At 44.3% G+C, this 26,172-nt stretch overlaps 1 protein-coding gene and 1 long non-coding RNA gene across 3 annotated transcripts in view; one reads left to right on the top strand and one right to left on the bottom strand.

The window, feature by feature from the left end:
• The window catches only part of GAN (gigaxonin), a 54,225-nt gene extending 30,900 nt beyond the window's left edge, over positions 1-23,325 (bottom strand). The window contains exon 1 of one of the 2 annotated variants that reach the window (XM_023637376.2): positions 21,683-23,325. In XM_023637376.2, the coding sequence (XP_023493144.1) occupies positions 21,683-21,849 (167 nt within the window). In that variant the 5' untranslated portion in view covers positions 21,850-23,325. The remainder of the gene's footprint in view (positions 1-21,682) is intronic. The other variant, XM_070262098.1, reaches the window with a different exon arrangement.
• On the top strand, positions 22,101-23,895 carry LOC138923388 (uncharacterized). The gene is made up of 2 exons (XR_011436933.1): positions 22,101-22,404; positions 22,903-23,895. It is a non-coding gene; the product is annotated as an uncharacterized lncRNA (long non-coding RNA).
• The last annotated feature ends 2,277 nt before the right edge of the window (positions 23,896-26,172 follow it).

Genomic DNA, 26,172 nt, shown 5'->3' with positions numbered 1-26,172 from the left:
GGCAGCGTCCCACATGCCACAACTAGAATATACAACTATGTACTGGGGGGCTTTGGGGAGAAAAAGGAAAAAAATAAAATCTTTTTTTAAAAAAAGATCCTTTTTAAAGAGTATAGTTTTCTTTCAGCAGGTGGCAGAGTACAGACAATGGCTAAAAAGACAGAAAAAAAGGCTTCTTTAAATAGGAGCATTGACCATTTCAGATGTCTTTAAAACTGATCCTTTTTAAAGCCCAGAAAAATGAACTATCGTACTGTCAAAATCCCTAAAGATTCTAAGGGTAAATTACAAAACTTTATGTTAATTATGGTTTAATTTCAGATCCTTACACCTGCCCCAAACTCTCTTATCCTCCCATCCTGCTCTGATCTCTCCTAAGACTATCTGTGCACACTCAATTCCTACTCGTCTGCTAAAGACTAGTTTAAACGCCAGTTTCACAAAAAGTTTTCTATATCCCTCCATCCTGCCCCAGGCTGCAACTCCATCCTCACCTCCATGCGGGTAGAAATAATTTCTTCTGTTATAAATTTCCCCAGTACTTAATACTACAGGTTCATCAAGTTCTGTCTTTTATTGCGGCATTTAAGTGCATATCCCATTTTACTAACCTCTAAGTTCCTTGAGGCCAGAGTCCTCTTCATCACTGTAAACCTACAATCTAGCTTGGCAGTTTACAAAGAATAGATGTTCAATAATTATTTGTAAAATAAGTTTTTGAATTGATAGTACTCTTTTAAATATTTGAAGTGCTATCACCTGAGACTTATCCTGCATGACCTCAGGTACAGTGAAGCAGAACTGGAATCAACAGGAGAAAGAATTTTCTAATAATTTCATCTATCCAATGCTGAAAGGATGAAGCACAGGGCTTCTCAAACTTGAATGTTCATACAAGTCATCTGGGGATCTTGTCAAATGCAGGTTCCAATTCAGAAGGTTTAGGGTGGGCCTGAGTTTCTGCATTTGTAACAAGCTCTCAGACGCAGATGTTGCTGGTCTCCAGACCACTCTGAGTAGCAAAGGGTTAATCAGTGCTTCTCAAATCATCCGTGGTGTGTTTTTGTATTTCTAATCCATCCCAGAGGAGTGTTTTGTAAAATATAATAAAAATGTAATGGAGATATAATGTACAACACGATGACTATAGTTAATAATACCATATTGCCTATTGAAAGTTGTTAAGAGAGTAGATCTTACAGGAAGAAAACTTTTGTAACTATGCATGATGACAGATAACTAGACACTGCAGTGATCAATTCACTATATATACAAATATTAAATCATTATGTTGTACACTTGAAACGAATGTAATATCATATGTCAATCATACCTCAATTAAAAAATGAGTTACTAGAAAAATGAAATAAAAAGACATATAAAATACAGGCCCCAATTATTTTATCATTCGACTCAACAGACATAAAATTACTCGGTCAAATTGTTACAAGAGTTTCTAAACTCTTACTCTTAATGTGCGCACTTATATTATTGTGGACAGCTCAGCAGATGACGTCTTACTTAGCAGGCTGGATGACCCTCCGTCTGCCAAGAATCTAGTGAAAGTGGTCTCTAGTCCCTTCCAGTCTTAGACAGTAAGACTCATGCAATCCACTGTGCAACAGTCTTGCTTCATGGCCTTGTCATTCAGTTACCTCCTTCTCTCCTCTCTTGGACAGTAACCATCCCTTTCTCATGGAGTAACCTCCTCTTACACTTGTCTTCTCCCTTTCTGTCTTCATTTTTTCCCCAACTAAATCTCCCTATATCTTTATATAGATATATCCAGATTTATGTCCCATTCTGTTTCGCATTTCTTTCCTTCAGTAAATACGCTAATTTTTCCAATATCTACCAACGAACAGTCCTTCTCACTCCTCTGGACCAACACATTTTCTCCATAGCTTTCCCTTTTCTACCTAGAATTTTGTCTTGCACATCGTTTCTATCTCCTCTGCCACAAATAACTGAGGATTCAATGAACTGGTCTGAATGAGTTAATGAATTATAAAAAAAGAAAAAAGCTAAGCTAAAGGGTTAACAACTGATAGTTTCGTTTCTGAAGTTCGCCCATACAGAACAGAAGGTAAAGTGACTGTCCTTTTCCAGCTCTCCATCTCCGCCCCAGGAAGTTGGAGGGTCATACGTAAATTTACTGGAAGTCACAACATCCTTGTTTTTATAATTATGTGATGTCAATTTACAAACTCTCTCCTAGAAGATGCAGTAGTCTTAAAATATCACTTTGAGAATCTCATAACACTCTTTGAAAAAACTACAAGTAACTGGGAGTATTATAAAATTGGGCCTCAGGTGCTCAGATATAAATATGCACGGCTGTCACATTCTTCCTCAGTTTCCTGTTTCTAGGGCAAGACATTTCCCCTCTCTGCCCGTCTTCTCATTTGTAAATAGAGGAGGTAAAACAAGGTGACTTGAGAGCTCTCCCATCCCTGAACGTTTCTGGACTACACCAGAGAAGCAGCTGCACAGACACTCTGCAGACATAGCCCTGGAGACTCGCGCTCTCGAGTCTGCGAGGATAAAGTCCAGCCACCTCACCCAGTTATCTAGATTTACAACACGCCTGCCGCAGAGGATGCAGTGTAAGTTTATTTTCCCTCCAATCACCTATCCTCTGGGCAAGCATTTATTTTCTGTTCTCTTAAAGTTGAACAGAAGTGAAACGAAATCAATTTTTCTTTTTCTGACAACACTGAAAAGAGGTTTTATAAGAAAAAAGTTGTTAGCTGCTAGCTAATAAAGCAGCTGGTATTATTCCAAGTTTTACATCCATGAAAAAGGTCTACAACTTTTAAATAAGTAAAATAGAGCCAAAGTAACCTGTTAGTTATAGACAGTCCTCTTCTTACTGGCTTCCAGATGCTGAAAAAGTTCCACGTGTCTAAACGCCATAACAAACAGATAACAAACCGACCCAGACAATCAGGCCAGGTCCTCCTCTTCCAAGATTCATTTTAGACATCACTGAATGGAATTTGATGTGACAGTGACAGAGAATAAGTCTAAGTGACTTTTCTTCCCCTCTGATGCAAAAGCTCGTCTCCAATAAAAGCAAGGAAACATAAATAGAAGGCAAGCGAATGTAACGTTCAAGAAGTCAAGATTTACAGAAATTCTGGGGTGATTCACGGGCATTATTCACGCAGTTTCAAATGATTCATATGACCTAAATTGCGGAGCTAGCAAGAGCAGGCTCGGAGACACATGCAGAGGGCCTGGCTCACCCCTTCACCTGCCCACTTACGCCAAACTCAGCATTTATGTTCCTGTGGGGAGTCTGTTTTACAGATGTGCCCCAACCTTCATCTTCATGAGCTCCTAAAAACCACATCAAAAATGGATTTTTAGGGCAGTGAAACTACTCTGTATAATACTGTAACGGTGGACATACGTCATTATGCACTTGTCCAAACCCACAAAATGTACAACATGAAGAATGAACCGCAATGTAAAGTATGGACTTTGGGCGACAGTGATGTGCCAATGTAGATTAACTGACTGCAACAAAGATGCCACTCTGGTGGCAAATACTGACAATGGGGGAGGCTATGCACGTGTACGGGCAGCGGGTATACAGGAAATCTCTGTACCTTCCTTTCAATTTTGCTGTGAACCCTAAACTGCTCTAAAAAACAAAGTCTATTTTAAAAAGTGTATTCTTTAGTCCTCACTGAAGTCAATGAAATATAAATTTGCAGGTAATATTTCCATCAACAGATGGCATCCTCTCATACAAGGCCTTTTATGGCCTGCTTTTCTGTAGGTGGGAAAACAGGAACCCGTCTATCCCATGGCTCCTGCCACCCAAGAATTCCATCTACATGGAAGAGAAGGGTTCACATGGATGTCTGAGACAAGACCAGGGGTCCCAGAGGGAGGCCCAAGGAAGGCCCCAGGCACATGACAGGACATAAAGCAGAGCTGTAGGTAGGCTCCCCTCCCACAGCACCATGACCTACACAGGCTAAGTCCTCACTGAGGCGCTCTTCCTACAGGGCCAAGGAAGTCACGGGTGTGGAGAGGAGAGGAGACACAGGACTGATGCTGCACGGTCCACCTGGGAACCGCCACCACTTAGAGCAAGGACTATAAAGCAGGAGGCGGTGAGACAGCAGAACCGCGGGCCGGGCCACGTTCCCCCTCTCACGACTCTGAGAGCTGAGCTCTATTACCAGCCGGCATTCTAGTGGAGGTTCAATACTGCTTCTTTTCCTCCATTATTCTCTTTAATTTCCCTCTATTCATTTCATTTCTCTCTGCCTCCAATTCCTTTTACCTAGAGAGATGATGGTTTTCACTTATTTACCATCAAAACTTCTTTCCTCACATAGATCCTGGAACAACTCATAATTTGAATGGGTTTTAAGAGCAACTCCCCGACCTGGCTTCCCAGAATCTTCTGGAGACCTTTCACAGAAAAGCAGATCCCTGGGTCCCACCCCAGATCAACTAAGTCACATCCAAGACTGTGTACGTTTAGAAAGTTCCCCAGCTGATTCTGATAAATTCCCTCCTGCTGGAATGTTCTCCCCACTTTCCACTTCCCTAATCACATGGCTTAATCCTTCCCTGACTTCAGGTCACTGCTCCAATGTCGCCTCCAAAGAGTGGCCCAGGCACCACGCTAGCTACAATAACCCCCCCTCCCTGCTTTAGTTTCCTTCAGAGAATTGACTACCGTCCAGTAAACTGCACTGTTTAATGTCTACATCCATGAAAAGAGGGGCTTTGCTCTGCTTACTGCTCCATCCCACACCTCCTAAAGCGTCTGGTGCTGAACGGGCACTGGGTAAATACGTATGGACTTAATAACAGCACACAGCCAGGTGGGGGACCCACGGATTGTAACGCTGCAACGTCAGCTGCGGAACAAAACGAGCACAGCTGTGCAGCAATGGCATAACTGACCAGCTGAGCAGCTGAGAGCCGCTCTGCGCTGCATCCGCTGATTCGTCCACACTGACAGGAAGGTGACGCTCTCCCTGGCATCCAATCCAGGGTGCGCTGGAGTCAGCAATGCAAGAACTGAATGGTCAACCGTTCCTCTACTGCAAAGCTACCCATGTGTCCCTGATGTAATCATCTGCCTTAGTGCTGGGGCCAAACGTGAACCAGACTCTCCGGCTGGTGGCAGAGGTTTGCAGTCTGTGAATAACCCTGCCTAGCTGTCTAGTATGCCATCTCACTCTACTTCACTGCTGTCTGCTCACCACCACTGGGGCACTGCATGGGAAAAACAGGAACTACAAAGTCGTGGAAAAATGCAAAGACGAGAAAAGATTTCCAGGAAATCAAGGGTTTACTGTCCAGGTGTCATCCCACAAACAAACCCCATGACAGTGAAACCGAAGCAGAGCCACTTCACCATAGAGGATGCAGAATAACTCTGAAGAGGCCAGAGGCCCATCCATCCCTGGCTACCTCCCCGCCCCTAACTAAGCAACACACCATCCACTCTGAAGATGCAACAGGGCCTCATATTCAGATCTTCTCTGAGCAGCCATGTCCAATACATCAATAACTGCAAGAAACAGGAGAATAGAAAGGTATGCCTTCGAGAGTCACGTGATTTGAACAAAGGAGAAATTTACCTGAGGGAAGATAATGTTTTCTGAAGAGAGAACATGGAAAGTGTGAATTATACCTTAAACAGCAAACAGCTCAAGGAAACTTCTGTAGTGTGTGTGTTTGGGGACAGGGAGGGAGGGAAGGCAGGACACACAGAATATCACAGGGACTGTGGATATGCACAACTACAAGTAACCTTAATTACACCTGGCAGAAACACAGCAATCCCTGGAAGGAAAGACATAAAGCGTGACCAAATCAATAAAAACCCTAGTGGTAGACAAACTTTGTTCTGTATAGTTAGTCCCTTCACTGTTCCAGGCACAGTATTAAGTACTAGGTATGGATTCAGAAATTAGATCTCAACTAGTGGGTGGTCCCCAACCTTGAGGAACTGACAAACCATCACTTCTAACTTAATGTCAGTAAAATGAAATGTTACAAGTCATTTCCAGGAGTTTGGGGTTTAACTCATTCATTTGAAGCCTCCAGCATTATGTTCCACGATAAATCTCTTTTCCCAGCCACTGAAAAGCCTATTCTTGTCTCAGTTGTCCACATCTTAGGAAACGGTACCATTTTCTACCCAACTGCTTAAGCCTAAAATTTAGGAGTCCAACTAATAGATGATAGAATGAATGATTGAGTTATAAAGTGTAAATGGATGCCAAAACTAGTGAGTGAAGGTTGATGAGAAATGGAATATTTACATAAACTCAAAGTATCACCCCATAATTTACTTATTAATTACAAAGAGAAAAACAGTGGATTAACCCGGTGGACACCATCTTTAACCATGTGATTAAACTAAGATTATCAATGTTGGGACACACTAACATCCTGTGACCGTGATAGGAGGCACCGAGGAGGATGCAGTATCACTCCTGGGCTATTCTTGCCAAAGGTGCATAACCTCAACCTAACTGTAAGAAATTAAACAGACCCAGGGAGGGGCCTTCTACAACATAACGACCAGTACTCACCAAAAGCGCCAAAGCCGTGAAAGACAAGGGAAGACTGAGGGACTGTCACAGACTGGAGGAGACCGAGGGGATACGACAAGTGCATTGTTGTAAATACTGTGGAGCAGGTGCTAAGCACCACAGAGGCAAAAGTCAGCTCTCTGGGGACAGCTGTCAGAGAGGGTTTCACAGAGGCGGCACCGGACCCAGTCCCAGCTGAGTATTTCACAGGCAGACTAGGCGGGAGGAGACAGAACACCAAGAAGCGGGGACAGCACAGGCACTGAAGGACAGGACTGTGCATTCAAAGAATGACAGAACGCAAGTATGCTTAGCAAGGCTAGAGAGGAGAGTGCAGATATGTATACGTGGGGGTGGTGCGGGGGGCCAGCTCCTAGAGGACCTGCACACCATACCAAGGAATCTGGGCTTCACCTTGACGCAAATGCAGCTGCTCATGAAGAGTTTTCAAAAAAATATTTTTATTTTGAAATAATTTTAGTCTTACAGAAAAGTTTTGAAGAACTGCAGAGTTCCTGTATACCCTTCACCTAGCGTCTACTAACGTTAACAGCTTAAATAATCTTAGTACAATTATCAAAACTACTGGTGCACTACTACTAAATAAACTAAGGACTTCATTCGAATCTCATCAGCTTTTCCTAAAATGTCCTTTCTCTGTTCTGGGATCCAATCGAGGGCTCCAATACCACATTTAGTTTGTGTTGTGTCTCTAACTTGTGATGGTTCTTCAATCTTTATTGTCTTTCAAGACCTTGATACTTTGGTGAGTACTGGTCAATTATTTTGCACGATGTCCCTTAACTTGAGTTTGTTTAATTTCTTATGATAGACTGAGGTTATGTATTTCCGGCAGAAACACTACAGAAGCGATGTTATGCCCTTCTCCGCATCATATCAGGGAGAACATGATGTCGCTATGTATTATTACTGTGATGTCAACTTTGGCCACTTGGCTAAGGTGATGTGGTTGGGGTTTCTCCACTATGAAGTCAGAGTTACTGTTTCTCTCTTTGTTATTAATAAATATATTCGAGAAGATAATTGAGAATACACAAATATCCTTTTTTTCCTCAAACTCTTGCCCACTAATTTTAGTATCCACTGGTGGACCTTGCCTGCAACAATGATTACTGTGGTGTTCAAATCATGGTTTTCTATTCTTATTCCTTTTACATTTATTAATTAAAATTCTTCTGTAAGAAAAAAGCTGTCTCGTCTCAATTTATTTATTCATACATTCATTCATTTATTCATGCCTAGACACATGGGTGTTTATTTTATGCTATGGATTATAATAAAATGTTATCGATACTCATTTTCTTGCTCAAATTGTTACAGCTTCAGCCATTGGGAGTTTTTTCGGGCTAGCTCCTGTGTGCTTTCAAAAAGCCTCGATCTTCTTTTGAGCACCTCCTTACTTTCCGGCAGAAATAGTCCAGGCTTATGGTGGATTTTCCCTGCCCCAGTGCCTGAATCAACCACGTCTCCAAAGTCATGAGAGTTTTACTGAACACTATCTAATTACATTCTAGAAACGTCACTCTCGCAGCAGCAGTGTGGAAGACCGATGGGGACTGGGCATGGAGGCAGATAGACCAGAGAGAGACCCTGCCACACTTCAGAACTAACAAAAGCTGGAACACGAGCTGCGGTGACAGTGGAGATGGACCTCAGAGTTTTGAGAGGCTGAAATGATAGCTCTTGTCATCAACCAGATGCTGAGGGCTGAGGAAGAAGGTGGCATCCCCAAGAACCCCCAGGTTTCTCCTGGAGAGTCTGGTAGCATATTAACCAGCACAGTAAATGAAGGACAACCCATCTAGGGGGAGAGGGAGCTGGGGCTCACTGGGTTTAGGGTGGCCATGTAGTGGGCTGTCAGATAAACAGACCTGGGGCTCAGGAGAGAGGGTGAGGCAGCAGCATCTGTGGACCAGATGAGATTGTCGTGGAGAAGGAAGAGGGGGAGGACAGAATCTTGTGCCACATCACGTACAGGGACAGACAGGGAGGAGAGCCAGGAAAGCAGACAGTACGGGAAATGGCACAAAAGGTGCCACAGAAGCCTGGAGAGATCGAGTGTCAAGAAAATGATCAGGAGTGGTAAGCACAGCAGACAGGTCGAGGAAGATAAGCACTTAAAAGTTTTCCTGCGATTTGCCAATTACATTTAGCAATTTTTTAAAAAGTAGTTTTAATGGAGTGATAAGATAGGAGCCTAAGTGCAGAGTGAAGAGAAAACAGGACGTGAGACCGTGGACAACACAGAGACTCTTCTTCCAGGAATCTCTGGTGCAAAGCGAAGAAAATCATGCATGTGCTCAACAGAAGAGGGTGCAGGGTTTGTTTGCTTTTAACAGACGCATTCATTCAGCATTTGCACATCCTTACAGGCCAGGTACGGGAAAAGACTTAAACATACTTTTATGCTAGGGAAAAGAAACCAGAAGAGAAGGGAAAAAATAAAAAATACAGGAGAAGCAAGAGGATATACAACAGAACAACATCCTAGAAGAAGGAGGAGAATATCCAGGAGGAATCAGCTTTGCCTGGCAATCTCTGCTCCGTGGGAGACTGGCATGCAAATCATCATCACAGGACATTTACACAGCATTACAGATGATCTTCAGAGGGAAAGTTTTTATGTCCAAACTTTAAATGATCTAACACTGTAGACCCATGGTAGACAGACTAGAACCCACAGCCTGTTTTTGTATGGCCTTTGAGCTAAAAACAGTTCTCATATTTTTAAAAGCTTGTTAAAACAAAAACAAAGAATATGTGACAGAGACCACATGTAACCTGGAAAGCCTAAAATATTTCTGAACCTCTACAGAAAAAGTTTGCCAAACTCTGTTCTACATATTATTACAATAGCAAACATACAACATTTAAAAGCTCAGTCATGGGGCTGGCCCCGTGGCTGAATGGTTAAGTTTTTGCACTCTGCTTCAGTGGCCTGGGGTTTGCTGGTTTGGATCCTAGGCATGGATCTACATACCACTCATCAAGCCATACTGTGGTGGCATCCCACACAGAAGAACTAGAATGATCTACAACTAGAATATAGAGCTATGTACTGGGGCTTTGGGGAGAAAAGAAAAAAAAAAAAGGAAGATTGGCAACAGATGTGAGCTCAGGGCCAATCTTCCTCACCAAAAGAAAAAGAAAAAAAAGCAAAAGCACCCAGTCTTACAGATATGCAAAATAGGAATACCTTTGAGAAACCACATGCAAAAATGATAAGGAAATGGTGATAGATCTGAGAAAAAAAATCAGATGCACAATGCCAGGATTATCTTTACAGGATAATCCAGTCTTCCTGGACAGTAATCTGGTTTCAGATAACAGGAACAAATCTGTTTCTATCTTCAGAAACAGATACACTTGGGACACAGCCCTCAAAGTGGGTTTACTGCACCCACAAAAAATACAAAGAAAAAAGAAGCCAAAAGTTTTTTCTAATTTGCTTACAGTGTCACTATTCAGAAGAGAAAAGAACTGGAAATTAAAATGTTAAAGGGGAATGATAAAGCAAATTATATGGAACAGCAATATGATGTAATAACAAATAGCTGTTAAAAATGATGATTATGGACATGATATTGAGATATAAGAAAAGAGGGATATGAAATGACTTCAAGTGAAAAGATGAACCATAAATAATATGCATATATAGATTACAACTATAACAATATATTAAGTATACTGTTCAGAATCAGAATTTAGGGTGACATAAATAATTGAACTCTCATGTGATTTTCCATAATTTTTTGCGTAAAACACAGATTCTTAAAATTTAAGTTTAGTTCTTGTAATTTTGAAAGCAAAGCAGTCAATAAAATTTACCTCTTAAAAGACAATGTTTGAAAATGCATGTTAAAACTTTAAGATGAGTTCAAAGACAGAATCATGATGCAGCAACTTGTGAAGCAAAAAATTCTTCTTGAATGAAACAAGCCTGATCTCTTGTTCTGGTCACACCCCGACCTTTTGGAAATACACATAAAAGAAACACATTCATGCCACAACCTGTCAAACGGTTCCAGATTTTCTACTTAAGTTTGACTTTTCAGATGCCATTTAGAAGAGGCTCCATCTATAACCTCAAGACCTCACAGAAACGCTCATCTCAAGAGGAAGCCCCTTTGATTCGGGGGCACCCTTCAAGTCTTCTCTAATTCACAACTGGCCAACCTGGTTCTTTGTTGCCAGTGTACAAATAGCACTGAGTACCACACAAGTTCCGTATTTCAGAAGTAGGTCCATATTTCTACTCACTTTCCACTCCTTTTTTTCCCAATGGAAAGAGTTAGAAGGAAGGTTTATGACTTTTCAAAGGCAGAGAAGGTGGAATTCCTGAATAAATTCAAAAGGAAAAGTAAAAATTCATATGAATTTATTATTGTCTTTGTAGTCATTCTTTCAAAGCAATTCAAACCAAAGCATTAAGTGAAGGTTAAGAAACTGTCATTTTTCTTTTTAAAAAAGGAGAAGTGGGAGTAGAGAGAAACAAAAACAAAGACAGCCTCAAACATACCCCCTTCCAGTTCCCTTTAACAAGCGAGAGGAGCCGCAGAATGGGCCCCACTTTAGCATCCTAAAACCACCTTCCTGCTTCGGGCGCCTCCTTAATTTATAACCTACTGTTAGAAACTTCTCCAAAGCACTTGAAGCTGGAGGTGCCTTCCAAGATGTTGTCAAGGGAATGAATGCTTCTCGACTAATTCTTTAGTCATGTTCTAACAAAAGCTCTCTCATTGGAGCTGCTACTTCTGAATAAAGAATTTGGTTCCTTCTCCCAGGTTTCTTGGCACCAGAAACAGACTTTGTTGAGCTGGCTGTGCCATCGAAGACAGTACAAGATTAAGGACTCTCTTGTAGGTTAAGCTTGGTTGTAGGATGGTTTATTTTGTCGCTCTCCCCCAGACCCCAACACACAGTCACTTATATAGCAAAAAGTTTCATCGTATTGGGAAGCAGTGCACGCACATCCTGAATCCTGATTTTCTTCTTCATCCGTATTTACAGACCGCAGCCAACTCAATTCTCTTACGTGCGGAATTTCCACTAATGGATTTCGTGCCTCTGGCCCTAGAGATAAAAGACGAAGGCTTTAAAAGCACCCAGTCCTTCTGTCTGTTCTATTTCTCCCCACTGAACAAAAGACAGACACATGCTCCTCTGAAGGCACACGCCATACTCCACGAAGGAGCCTCTGGGAGGACTGGTTATTTGGCACAGTTGGAAAAACGATAGAAAGGAAGGGACATCGGAACTGGGTCCTGATGGATGAAGATGAACTTCTCTGCCAGTAAAGAGTAGGAGGCCAAGAGAGGCAGAGACCAGAAACACGTGCAAAAACAAACCCACATAGTCAGAGATACGTGAGGCTCTCCGCAGAATTTTCAAGAACCAGAAGAGTGTAATTAAGGCATTTATAAAGCAATGTTACCTCAAATTCAACACCTCAAAGACAGATTGTTATCTTCCCACTTTCCTTAAGCAGCCAGGCTCAAAACCTGTTATCTCTTCCTTCTTCCTCATCCTTGGTTCCCACATTCAATTAGCAGCCAGTAGCTTTCTTCCCTGACCCCTGATACAGCCACAACTTGGTGCCCTGGACATTGTCATGGTGTGTTCATCTGAATCAGTCAGCCATGCCAGGCCCTCCCAGCCCTGTGAACACACAACAACTAGGTCACCCTCTTAAAGTAGACCATCTAAACTAATTAACCCGGCACTCTAGAATACTAACCTTACGTGCCGTCCATCTGCACTTCCCACCGATCCTACCCACCCTCTGGCCCAGTGCCATCAGCGTCCTCACCACCCCCAGCGCATGCCTATGCTCCCACGCTGACACCCCAGTCTACCTGAATGAGCCTCCTTGCCCTCTCTGCACCTGCCCACACTCCGCCCACCCCTGCTCCTCCTCTCCAAGGCCTCCCTCATACCCTGTTGCCTCCAGGAAACCTTATGTGCTCTCCCAAGCAGTTCCTGCTCCTTGGAACTCCGAGAGCCAGAAGTATCTACACAATTGCAAAAGCTTTTGTTCTACACTTTTTTTCACAATCAAACAGTAACCCTGACTGTCCCTAACTCAATACTTGCAGTAAGTGATGACAAGAACTATCTACTGGTAGTAATGAGGAGTGAACCTGGCCTCTCCTTTTTCTCACAAGTCCAAATATCTGCCAAATACCTCTACCCCAGCTGCACCCCAAGTCCACCGACAGACCCTAGTCCAGGGCATCCTTACTCCAGTCCGAACAATCGCAGGACCCTCCGAGATGGCCGCTGCTGCCACTCCTGACTTTTATAATTCCTTGTCAATACTGCAGAAACAGTGACCTTAAAAAAATGTACAAATAAGACTACATCTTCTCCTTCTTAAAACCCATCAAGGCCTATGCATAACCCTTAAAGTAAAAGCTAAACTCTCTTGCACAGACTAAACTATGTTGGAAGATTTTTTGGGGTCTCTTTCCCATACACCCCGCCACCTCCCTGGCCACTTCCCAATAAGCCCAGCAACTCAGGGAAATGTCGCAGCTGAAGTTTAATCTTACTGGGAGCAGTCTAAGTGCCAACCTGGGCTCAGGACTCGGGCCTGCCACCCCTCTAATCCTGTCTCATGCCACTCTACCCACTGCTCATCTCCCCCAGTCATGCTGGAGTTCCTCTGCTCCTGGGTGTGCCAATCTGTCCTTGTCTCTGGGCCACAGCACTTCTGGTCCCTGGGCCTCCCCCAGCTCTGCTCACAGCCAATTTAAATGGCACTTCCCCAGAGAGGTGCTCCCTCCACCAGTCTATAGCAGTAACCCAGCCATCTCTCTGTAATTAGACTTCATTGTCTGCCTCCCCAGGTGGACTCCACAGACGCCGGGACCCTATTGGCCCGGTGCATGGCAGTGCTGCACAGACGCGCTCAAGAAAAGTTCAGAGAACCAACGAGCACGTTAGGGAACCTTGACCAAGAATCTATGCTCTCTACCTAACGAAAGCTGTTTCTGTAAATGTGATGGGTTGGGGTTAATAGAGTAATGAATGATCAGATGAGTCATTCAAATAAACTTTTAGAGCAGATTTTCAGAAGTATCTACTCTAAAAATAAAGCCAATCTATCCTTTCTCCATTCTTGAAATTCTGATAGGACCACACCATGCTAAGAAATACAGTACTGAAAAAGTAAGTGAATATCAAAAATCATTTTAAACCATTAGTTTTAGGTTTTTTTCCTTTAGTAGCCCCACAGAGGTAGAAAAAATAAATTGAGCGATTTAGGTCTCCATATTAAGTCTCAGTTCTGACAGTCCGTAGGAGACCACTGAACCCAGACTTATAATGGCAGCCAGCACACAAGGGAGAAAATGGAGACTTGGAAGGTGTATACTTCATAAACTACTGAGATGTAAGCTAAACCTACAATCAAGCTCCTAAACAGTCAACTAATTAGAGAAGGTCCCTTCCCTGGGAACTCTACCTGTGATGAATTAATACACGCTCCATTTCAGTGCTTTTAGCCGATGCTCATTCTTGAACTGTTGTTTACTATTGGTAAACACAGCCTGATGAGCATTCAGGCTAAGGCAGTGCCGACATTTCTAAAGAACGTACCAAGGGCGGTGACAGCGGTGCATCTTTTCATAATCCCCTTTCCATCGACAGGAAAGAAAGGAAGCAGAGCAACTACTCTGTTCCTGCCACACTGCAGGAGGTGATGCAAACGAGAATTTTACTCTCTCCCTGTCAACAACAGGGATTACCACCCTGAGGCAGGGGACAAAGCTGGTAGCTCTGCTCACACAAGGCAGTAGCTGCTAAGGAGCCCGGCAGGAAGACAAGGAAACCAACCAACCAACCAACCAACCAACCAAGGACACCTGAAGAGAAGCCCCTAATCTGCTGGGGCGAGTCTAAACTTCCTGTGCTCGCTTTAGTGTAGAGGAAAAGCTGGATGCCCAAGGGAAATTCTTCCTTTTACTTTCCAAGTGGAAGACTACACAAGAAGATGATGGGTCCTGGGGCCTCCAGTTCCACCCCTGAAGCAGAAGTGGGCTATGGCAAGGAGAGAATGGAAAACAATTCTCAATAACCTCTCTTTCTAAGGATTCTCACGGCTCATCAGAACCCCACTTCCCTTAAGCTTCTGGTGAACGTGCTCTGTGTGTCGTAAGAGCCTCATGCCAACCTCATGCCCTAAACGTGAGACTTCCTCCAGTTCAGCGACTGACTGATAGAAACAATTTAAGTGACAAAAGTCTGAAACTATTTTGAGCTCAATGATACTAAATAATTTACAATTATTTGGAGGCATAGGCAATTGGTTACTGATGAATGCTAATATGACTATAAAACTATGTTTCACAATATTTCTACTCATCTTACCATGTTAACATAAAAATCACGAGCATGGAATGGTCTTCAAAATTGTTCCTAAAGGGGCCAGCCCCATGGCTGAGTGGTTAAGTTTGTGTGCTCCACTTTGGCGGCTCAGGGTTTTGCTGGTTTGGATCCTGGACGCAGACCCAGCACTGCTCATCAAGGCATGCCGAGGCAGCGTCCCACATACCACAACCAGAAGGACCAAAGGACCTACAACTAGAATATACAACTATGTACTGCGGGGCTTTGGGGAGAAAAAGAAGAAGAAGAAGAAAAAAGATTGGCAACAGATGTTAGTTCAGGTGCCAATCTTTAAAAAAAAAGAAAAAAAAAAACTTATTCCTAAGACAAGAAAATACCTAGTAGCTGAGACAATCACAAAATATCTATGAGCAAAAATATACAGTTAAGGTTCTATGTCCAGTAGCATACTAACCTTAAAAAGGAAAACAAAGGACATTTTATTGGTCTGTATTCTAACAGTCTATTTTCAAAAACTAGTCCTCCTAGCTTCCATTTATGATATACGCTGCCTCTCAAAGCTTTACTGCTTGAAGACTAACTCTGTTTTATCTAACAAAATGTTTCACCAAAATCTTATTTTCCCTAAGTATTCTATTTTTCTAACATCTCTGAACAGAGGAAAAGATACTATAATTTATTCCCACAGAGAAACGGAAGCAGCAATCATTAGACGAACATTCTACGGCTAAGCCACTCTTCGGCAACAAGTACTTAGGAAGAACACGCCAGTCTCTGCTCTTCTGAGCACAGGGGACAAGGGCTCCGCCTGAACGTTGGACAGACACACGACCTTTACCCTCTACAGAGCTGTAGCTGTCACCTTTACCTGAGCCTTGGATTTCCTTCCTTCTTTGGACTCATCGTGTCCCAGAGGCAGAGAACCCATGGGAAGCACTCAAATTCAAGGTTGCAACTATAGCCTGCCACTTGTCACACCCCACGCTGCCACATCTCCACCCTTAACCTAGAATTCAAACTTACAAATTATTCATTTATATTACAGCTTCAGTACACAAATGATAGACTCGCATCCTTCCGAAGGATGATGCAGCTCCCTAAAGGACTGAGTGCATGGTACTCATAAGCCAAACGACTCCTTATTTGTCCACATTATGTTTTCTTTATGGATTATAAATAGATTGTAAGCCCCAATTTGATATCATGAGATGAAATGATTAACACTTTAAACAATGGATAAGGTGATTTGTAATCTGGATGCTCAGTCTCTATTATGCAAATGTAGGAAAACACAAACCATAAGAAGACGCAGCAAAGGACAGAGACAGAAGGGCGAGAACTTACCAAGTAACATGCACTAGAGCTGGGTTTTGCTTCTATCACATTACTATCACTCAACAATCCTCAGGATTGTTATACTCTTACTATTACAATCCTCAGGAAAGTTCCACAATAAACCCAAACATTCAACACTTCACTTTCTGTTAGATTCACTAGTCTAACAAGAATGTTATTGATTTGTTTCATCATTTGAAACCTTCCAAAAACCTCTGCAGAGTTAGAGCACCCGTCGCCTCATATAAATAAACAAACAGCTTTAAGCTGAAATGAGTAATCTACGCTAAAGTCAGAGCTCCAGTGCACAGTGCTTAGTTTCCTTAGAAGCCCAGAGAAAATACTCCTTTGATCTTCTGAAACTGAACATACTTTAACATCAGTTTTGAAAAACCTGCGTAAGAACCGGGTTTAACCAAACATGACTGCATATACTAAAAGAAAGGAGGAGGAAGAGGAAGGGAAGGAGGAGGAGGAAGAGGAGAAGAAAAGAATCATTTTGAACCCCGTGACTTAAGCTCTTCAGGACAGGTTTTATCTTTTTAAACAGTTGTTAGGGATGCCTTATAGTCGGTGGACGAAAACAAACAAGGCACAGATCCATTAAAAGATATTCAGGTCCAACGTATTTCCCATCACCATAAGAGTACAGCAAGAGACAGGTACACAGAGTCGATTCGATTTTAAGAACACTCAGGATTCAGTCAGAGTCTCAGAACCTGGAGCCTCTAACTGAACCCCTGAGCACTAAGAAACTTCACAGGCTACAGTAGCTATTCAAAATACTATGACAATCATTCAGGAGCTGCAAATATACAGGTGACTATAAACTCAAAGCACAAGGGAAGGAAAAGGGACTTGGGGCTAATAGGATGCTCTGCACATAGCAGACAATAGTAATGGATGTTAGGGTGAGTGTCAGGTACCGAAAGAAAGGATGATGACAATTTCTATGTTATTCCGAAACCCCGACCTCCTACAGAGATCATGTTAGTTTCCTTAAGCAGTTTCATTAGCATCGCCTTAAGCAGTTTCATCAGCATCATCTATGACTCAAATTTTAGATTTAAACGGCAAAACAGGCTCATCAATAATTAGGCCTTGGAGCACATCCAGATTAACAGCGTAAAATAAATGCTTGTTACAAAACAACTCTACGGGGCTGGATTTACACAGCAGAATACCCAACCAAGTCTTGTATTACTGGGCAAAGGAAATCCTTTAATGTCAATGTACAACAAAACTTTAAGTGACACAATAAAGCTGTAAGAACAGAAATAGACCTCTTCCCCAGAAAATATACACGCAAAGCAAAATAAAGATAGCATAGAGCCACACAATTTAGACTTAGAGGGGATTTACTATTCATGTAGCCCAACCAACTCACTTCACGGATGAGGAAACTAAGGCCCAGAAACGTTGTCCAAGATGACCTGGACTGCATCCTGAGCCCAATGTCTCCACTCACCTCACTGGACCTGCTTTCTCTCAGAAAACAAGGGGGAAAAATTACTATTCGTATTGTTGGCTGACTTATCAAAGGATCCAAAAATCTTGGGAATCTTTCTTTCCTTTACTCTCCAAGACTAAAAGCTAAATGAACTAATGTTCCAACAGATCCCCAGAAAAACCAAAATTCTCAAAAATGAATATAGGACTGGAACCTGTGCAGAGCCACTAGAATGTCACTGCAGAATCGCACAGCAATTCATCCTCAAATCCTTTGCACATACATCACTCCCCAAGAACCACACACAGCTCACAGGAGAAAGGAAGCTGAGCTCCCTATCAGATCAATGGGATTGTGCCAGAATCAGAAGAGCCTCAGACACGAAGCAAAGCAAACTTTGCAATGTTCAAAATAAAGGGAAATTTCCTATAAGCCTCAGGGACTCTTTCCCGGTCTCACAGGGCTGACAAAGGAAAGATTCTGTGGGTCGTTACAGCCAGGAATTCAATTTCACCATTCTTAAAGGTCGTCAGCTATGTTGAGATGTAGTTTTCCCAACAAACCAAAGGGAAAATGTCATTTGGGGATCAGAATGAGGAAAAGATGAGAAGAGGGTGTGCCGGGAAAGCAGCATCCCACTTACTGAGCTGAAGGACGGACTCTGGAAGCTCCTGCCTGCCTGCCTTCCGGTAGCACCTGTATCCTAAGGCTGCATGACACATACCCTACACAGACTTTTGTCAGGTTATCATTAGGGTTTTGTTGCTAAAGTTGAGTTTTCTGCCTTTTTCTTTTTATATTGAAAGTCTTTCTAGTGTGGTATGATGGGTAAGATGATCAGGAGGAAAAACAAAACGCTAAACCAAAGAGAAAGCACAGGAAAAGACTAAACCAGTCAGCTAGGCTAAGAGACTTTTCTATATCAAGTAGAAAGTATGCCGGATGAGTTGCGTTAATCCCTAGTGGGACGGACTGCACTGGTTGCCCTTGCCGACCATACAGAAGCAATACGTAACACTGTTTCCAAACCAGACAACTTCAGACCACTTAAGACAGTTACTAAGACGAGACTTATCAAAGACATTAAACAAAATTAATTTTTGTAAAACTTCAGAGACTACCGAACTTTTGAAAGCCCAATCCATATACATGAGATCACAGACCTACATGTTTAAGATTCAAAAGGGAAAATAAGAAACATCAAGTTCTAGAACATACAAATTCATTTTGTTTCAATATAATTCTTTAAAAGTTCCGTTCAACAAAACAGATACATTATAAAAGCCCAATATCATTGGTATCAAAAATCACTAAACAGTTTGTTTCTAAGTGGTTATACAGATTTGTCAAATTACTTTGTAGTCTTGAGATAGATAATTTTAAAAGACCTCCCCCAAGAACATTCTACCACTTCAGTAGCCAAATAAACTTACAGCAACTAATCAGTCACTGAAAAAACACATACTGACTGATTCACGTTTATCTGTAAAACGCCGACAATAGACGCCCTGCCTACTGCACAAGATGGTTGAAAGTGAAAATCAAAATGAGACAGTATATGAAAGTACTTGACACGCGCTTAAACCATAACATACTGCAAGCAGTAGAGCGAAAGCATAAATACGAGTAATGCTGTAACTTGGGATGGTACACGAGGAGAAGACTAGACATCACGAATCTGGAGCCTAATCTTAGTTCAACCATTAAGTACTGGTAACCTCATGGTGATACGAGACACTAATGCCCACTGAGCCCCATTGTCTTATTTGGAAAGTAACACAATTGGACTAGAGGAGATCTGAAGTCCCTTTGGCTCTGCTACTTTGATTAGTAATATTTCACACCCAAATTACTGCTATTATAAACAAGTAAACTTCACATTACTAAATATTTTCATTACGTGCCACCATGTCCCAGTTGGATACCCTACTTTCCCCAATTCAGCAGATACAGCAGTGAATATACCACCTTTATAGACCTACGCACAGACTTGTGAGATGTTCAAAGCACTACTACACAGTTCTTCAAAGGGTGAGTCAAAGATGAAACGGGATGAGGACACATTCTATCCCACACTGGTCAGACTAGTGAGCTGAAGCCGAGATTAAGCCATCCACCAACAACTCACAGCTAATAAAAGCTGGAAGCAGACAGCAGGCCAGGGCTCTTCTCCTTTAGGGACAAGTGAGCATCTGAAATGGAAACTGCACAGAGCCAATCCTCTAACGTCACATCTGCTGTGGTGGAAAGGAAGGCTGTTACTCATTCAACCCATTTGCTAAACCCCTAGGCACTGTTCTTTCTGGGTGCCAGGGACACAGTAACGAACAAAACAAAAATCCCTGGCCTCACAGAGCTTACACCGTGGTCAGGGAAGACTAACGCAGTAAATGAGGAAGTAGAAAGTATGGGAATATTATAGTGATAAGTGCTATGGAAAAAAATGAAGCACAGAATGGGGACAGAGAGCATGTGTTTGGCGATTTGCAATTTTCTTTTAAGCCTGCTGGATGCCATTTAAAGAACTGTGACAATGATGCATCTAAAGGAGTATTCCTAAGCATTTCCCCAAACGGGGAATACTTTGGACACAGGGAAGACTTCGGCCTGCTGATCCCAATTTGATATTGGTTGCTCAAACCTCTGAACTGCCAGGTATGAGCCACCTGTCATATTGTCAATCTAAATTCCATACTAACAAAGACTTCCCCAATCCCACTTTTAAATCCACAAAGAAAGAACGCAAATGGATCTACAACAGAGAGCCAGAAGAAGTTCCAAGGGCACTTGAACCGCTTCTGAGTTAGCACAAATGTCTCCTAATGAAAATGTAGTTTGTGTGCCTGGGTTCTGCTAGGACAAAGCACTAAGAATACAGTACATGTCATTTTGCTTTTTCTGACCTGTCAATTCTAGTGACATTCTCTACTATTAGTCTATATTTAACCAGCTTACTGGGCAGTTTCTCCAGCTTTTAGCATTTTTTTCCCCTCTTATTAAAAGAGCAACCCTGTTTGCAAGAAAGTTGCTATAAGAAAGACCCCTGCAAGAGCTGCTACACTTGGTTAAGCACTGTCTTATCAACATTTAACATGGTTAGTTGAGCTGGCAAATGAGGTTAAGCTCTGTTTTACTTTAGTTTTAAAATCCCCTCTGAGTCGCTAAAATCTCATGGTCCTCAAGTGGGAACCGCATCCTGAGAATTACAGTAAGTCTTTCAAAATTCGCTACAGCTTACTTTAACGTATGTCTATAACACACAATCCTCCTTTTAAACCCAGTTCCTACACGGGAGTGGAAAAGTCACGTGTGACAAGAAGAACGTCGGCCTTGGGGGTCAGATCGCCTATCCTAAGAAGATCCAATAGGGTTTTCCCTCTGCCCACACCGGGAAGGTGTTTGTCTGCCTGGCCCGCGGAAGAGGCGCTCCCGGCCCGGTTCGCGGCGCCGGGCCCGGCCCACTGCGCGGCGATTCGGAGGCGAGCGGCCGGCAAACTTCAGCCGGGATCGGCGGGCTGGGCCCGGGTGAGGGGGCGGCCCTTCCCGGGCGCGGCCCCGCCCTGCTCGCGGGTGCGGGTCCCGGGCCGGCCCAGGACGGCATCTGGGGGCCTCTGGGGCTCGGAGGCCCGGGCGAGCGCCGGGCCACGGTGGCAACCAGAGGAGAGAGGGCGGGGACATTGCGGCCCAGGTCTGGGGTCAACTCCAGGGAGCGGGGGTCCCCTGGGTTGCACGGGCCTGGCCCGGGGTGGCCGAAACCACAGGGGCTGTCCTGGGGGGCGGCGAGCGGGGCCAGGCCGGGGTGTCTGTGGGGAGGGCCACCGCGCTGAGCGGCGACCAGGGACCCCGGGGGCTGGGGGGTGGGGACCAGGGGCTCCAGGGACACGCCCGGCCCGCCCCGCCCCCGGGCTCCGGGCAGGCGGCCCCGCCCAGCCTGCCGCGGCCCCCTCCTCACCTGATGTACGGGCTGGCCGCCGCCAGGATGTTTTTCTGCACTGGGATCTCCTCCCCGTCGAGGACCAGGTGCGCGTCGCAGAAGCGGGACTCCTCGCGGAAAGAGCTGAGCGCTCGCAGCAGGCGCGCGGCATGCTGAGGGTCGGACACGGCGCTGCCCTCGGCCATAGCGGCGCCTGCTCGTCAGCCGGACGCTCCGGTTCCCGACGCCGCCCTGCCGGACCCCTCGAGCCGCCCGCGTCCGAGGCGCGCCCCGTCTGCACAGCTCGCGCGCGCGCGCGCCCGCCCGGCCCGGCTCTCAGCGTTCCGAACACCAGCGGGAGCCCCCGGAACGCGCCTGCGCCATCCGCGGCGCGAGGGGCCGGCACCTTTAAGGAGCAGCGGTGTTGCGTCATTTCTCCGCGACGCCCTCGCTCCCTCCCCTCGCCCGCCGTCGCCGGAGGCGGCCAATCAGACGCCTCGTTCCTCTGCCAACCGGGCGGTCCCCGCCCAAGTACAGCGGGCCGACGACCACAGCTGGGAGTGATCGCTGCAGCGGTGGAGGGGTGTGTGGGGAGGCTAGGACTCAGTGGTTAAGCCCGTGGCCTCTAGAGCCCCGAGTCTCGGCTCTTCCGTTCACTAGCTGTGTGACCATGGGTAAGGTGCCCATCCTCAGTTTCTCCATCTGCGGAGTGAAGATGATGACTTCTTAGTGTTGTTGTGGACTCCTGTGAGATAGCGAGTGTAAGCAAGGGCTCAGTGGGTGGAGCTTTCGTTATTTATGAGAGAAAAGGCGCTTCTTAGGTAAGAGCGCAGAGACCCGAGAAAACAAGACCTGGAAAGAGCGTTTTGGTTGCGGGCTGGGGAGGAGATGTCGCAGATAAAGCTAGAGAAGTAAACGGCACGCCTTACGTTTTGCAGGGCCTTCTTGTCTGTGGTAAGGAGGTTGGTCTGGATCCTGTGCGTGGTAGGAACCTTGAAAGGGTTTTAAGCAGGGGGTTTTATAAAGATCAGTAAGTTGCTGCGTGGAGAAGGAGGCGGGCGTAGGGGATGCTAAAGGCAGAAAGATGCTTAGATATTGCAGTACTTGAGGGAAGGGAATGGTGGCCTGGATGGAAGGGTGATGATGGAGGTGGGCAAAAGTGGATGGCTTTAAAAGAATAGACAAAATTGTGAGGGAAGGGAATACAGGATAATGTTACGGGTTGAGTAACTAACCCTATGGATGTTGGTACCTTTCAGAGAGAGAGAGAAGCGGAAGGTAGAAAGGCCAAATACTCAGATGCGACCATGCTCCCAACCCAGTGAAGATCAAGGTCGTGACAGGAAGCTATTCCACCTCACCTTGGCCTGCAGGGCAAGCCCCATGCTGTCTGGGGTTTCCCAGGAGGTTGCTAAGGGCAAATGGGAATGTGGAATGTAGCCACCATTTTGTACAAACATTAGATGCTCAATAAACTTCTAAAGAGTTAGCAATTTTATGAGGACCAAGGACCAGAAGAACGTGGTCAGCATTCCAGATAAGGCAGGATGGGGTTTTTGTGGGCTTGGTTCTTTTGCTTCAGCCAACTCAAAGGCTCAAGTAAAGTCTTGGATCTTTACCCTGAACCAGCCAAGGCTTTGGAGTCACTGGCAGGAATCAAGAGTATGTAACTCTGGCAGAGCCGCTAGCGGAAGAATAGATGGGGAGAAGCATGTTACTAGTGGAAGGTCCAGACATTCCAGTTCCTTCTTCAAACGCAGCTCACTATTTATGGGTGAAATGGGAAAAAGGTTTAGGATTGGCTTCAAAACAAAACGAAGGGATAGAGGGAAGCGGGTGGGGGTATAGATGCATCAAAAGTGGCTCTGGGTTACTAACTGTCGAAGCCGGGTTGTGTGCACATGGAGATTCGCTGTGCTAGTCTCTATATTTTTGTGTATGGTGTAAAATGTCATAGTAAGTGAAAAACAAACAAGCAGCTCGAGCTTATCTTCTCCACCATACCTGCCCAGTATCCCTGGGAGCGGTCGACACGCCTTTCTCCAAGTTGTTGCTGTACTTTGAACATTGCTCTGGCAGGAAACTTATTATAATGGGTTTATTTATCCATGTGACCTGCCAGCTTGTATATTTTAGTGTGTCTCAATTTCCAGGGGCTAAGCACAGTGCCTGGCCCTAGTAATGCTCAGTGAATGTTGGATGGAGGGATTAAAAAAAATACCAGGCACTTAATAAACGTTTTCTGAATTGTATTCTCTGTTTTTAGTTTGTGTTTGTCTTCTTTCTTAACTGGGTGGTTGTTGGGGTCAAAAATGATGTATACGATAAAGAGAGTTCTCTACACAATGTAAATATTTGATAAATACTTGTTGATTAATTGCTTGGAATGCTGGTCTTTTCTTCAAGTGTCAGAGGTTCCAAAACAAAACAGAGCTCAAATAACAGAATCACCCTCAGGTAACCAGTTATCCCAGAATGGGAGGGTTACCCTACGTGAAGTAACTGGAGGTGAGTGGGGATTAGTCAGGCAGGCTCTTCCTGGTAGAAGTGAGCCGTCTCTGGTGTTTTGACAGAAGGAAGGAATGGGAGGACCTGGGTAGAGGGTTGTAGACAGACTAGCATCGCTCTCTGGCTTGAGAGGGGCCCCTATGCACCAGGCAGCTAATCAGCAGAAGACCTTGTATATGATTTCAATCCCCCCGCCCCAATGTTTGCAATATTCCCCCCTAGCCTACCTGCCTGAATGACTCATATCCATCCTTCAAAACCCGGCTCAAACACAACCTTCAGGGAACCTCCACCCAGCTTCTCTGGGCAGGGTCCCTGTGCTATGCCGTGTGCTTGATTTCTGTACCTCATTTACCTCACTGCGCTGTAATTGACTGGTTTATGAGTTGGTTTGCGAGCTCCTTCAGAGTAGGAGCTGTCCTGTGTTCATTCCTGTTCTGAGGGACTTGCGCGGTGACTGGTACTTAGTTGGTGCTTCTGAATGCTTTTACATAATCAGTGGCAGCAAGTTGGGTAAATGAGCACAGTAGGCAGGGTGTAACACAATAGGGGCAGGTGGGATTACTGGGAGTGGGAGAACCTGTACCTTGTCTCAAGCGGGAAGCTGCCCCTTGGCTCCAGCTGATTGCTCTGTGGGCTGAGGGCCTGGTGGTGCCAAATCCAATGAATTTTCAAGAGATCTGAAAATTCACATTCACATGTTGAGTGTCCCAGTTTTTCAACATTAGCCACTAATTCCATTGGGGAAAAAAAGATGCGGCATGTGTCTGCAGACAGGATCTGGCTTTAACTCATCTCCAGAAATAATGGGAAAACCATCTTGCTTTACTGAGAAGGGAGTTAACGATAAAAGGATGCGAGGTTTTCAATAAAAACGGTTGAGCTGAATTCAGGTGCCCCAAGAAAACTCCCCCTGGTGCTGTAGGGAAGGCAGAGGGCCCCGGTGCGGGAGGAAGGATTTGTGGGGCAGAACCTAGCCTCCCATTTGCTGCAGGAGCCACTCCTGGTTGGGCTGTGGACTGTTTTGCAGCCTTTCTTGACGTTGCTCAAACTGAGCCGCCCTTGGTATTGTTTACAGCCATGAGAATGGAGTAGTTATTGTTTCCCCACATTCTGTAGATATCAGACATCAGCTGTTGTGAAACAAGTGATCTAAGAGATCTGATGGTGTTCCAGCAGTTTCCATCTCTGGCAACTGTAACTGACCCCTTCTGATTGAGAGGCTGAACAACCCGCAGAGAGATTTTTTTTTTGTCTGAAGATTAAAAAGGTTGTTTACAAGATTAACAGTAGTCATTCATTCAACAAATATTTGTTAAGCACCTGTCCTGTGATACATGTTGCAGACAAATGACGGTGGAGGTAGATGGGCTATCGCTGTAGAGGCTTTTTACTCTCTCTCTGCCTTTCTGATCATGTGTCGTTTTTGCAACCAGAAGAAACAAGAAAGCAATTTCCATTTGCAGAAAGAGAACAAACAGCTTTGCTTTGAAAAACGAGCCCTCAAAGAGAAGAACCAACTTGGGGTTTGGGGGTTTATTTCTTAGTAAATGTTAGAAAGACGAATAACAGTCCAGTAAAAATTAATACACAAAAAATAATAGTTTGAAAGCTCTTTAGAAAACATCACATCTAACGGATTCATCTTATTGAAGAGAAAACTGAAGTAAGATGAGTGAAGGACTCAGTCAAGGTCACACATGTGACCTAGTTGGGGCAGAACAGATGGGCCCAGGGCTCCTGCCTTCCAGCCCTGTAAGCTTTTCCATTACACCAAGTTGACTCTTCGCAAACGTTAATTTGGTTGAGACAGTCTCTTCTGATTCATTTTAAGGCGGTCTTCATATATTTATTGGGTAAATCTGTTATTGGCCAAATCTATATATAGCTCCTTTCTTTCCGAAAATTCTAAGCTCTTCCAAATTGCTGAGTCAGAGAACATCTCGGTATTTATAACTCTTGAGAGTTGATTCTCTATATTTACACAATATTTGGAGAAGTATCTCAGAAACCAGTGAACT

This window comes from Equus caballus, chromosome 3 (assembly GCF_041296265.1).
Source record: "Equus caballus isolate H_3958 breed thoroughbred chromosome 3, TB-T2T, whole genome shotgun sequence".
In the NCBI taxonomy this organism is placed as follows: domain Eukaryota; kingdom Metazoa; phylum Chordata; class Mammalia; order Perissodactyla; family Equidae; genus Equus; species Equus caballus.
This window is presented reverse-complemented; position numbering and strand designations above follow the sequence as displayed.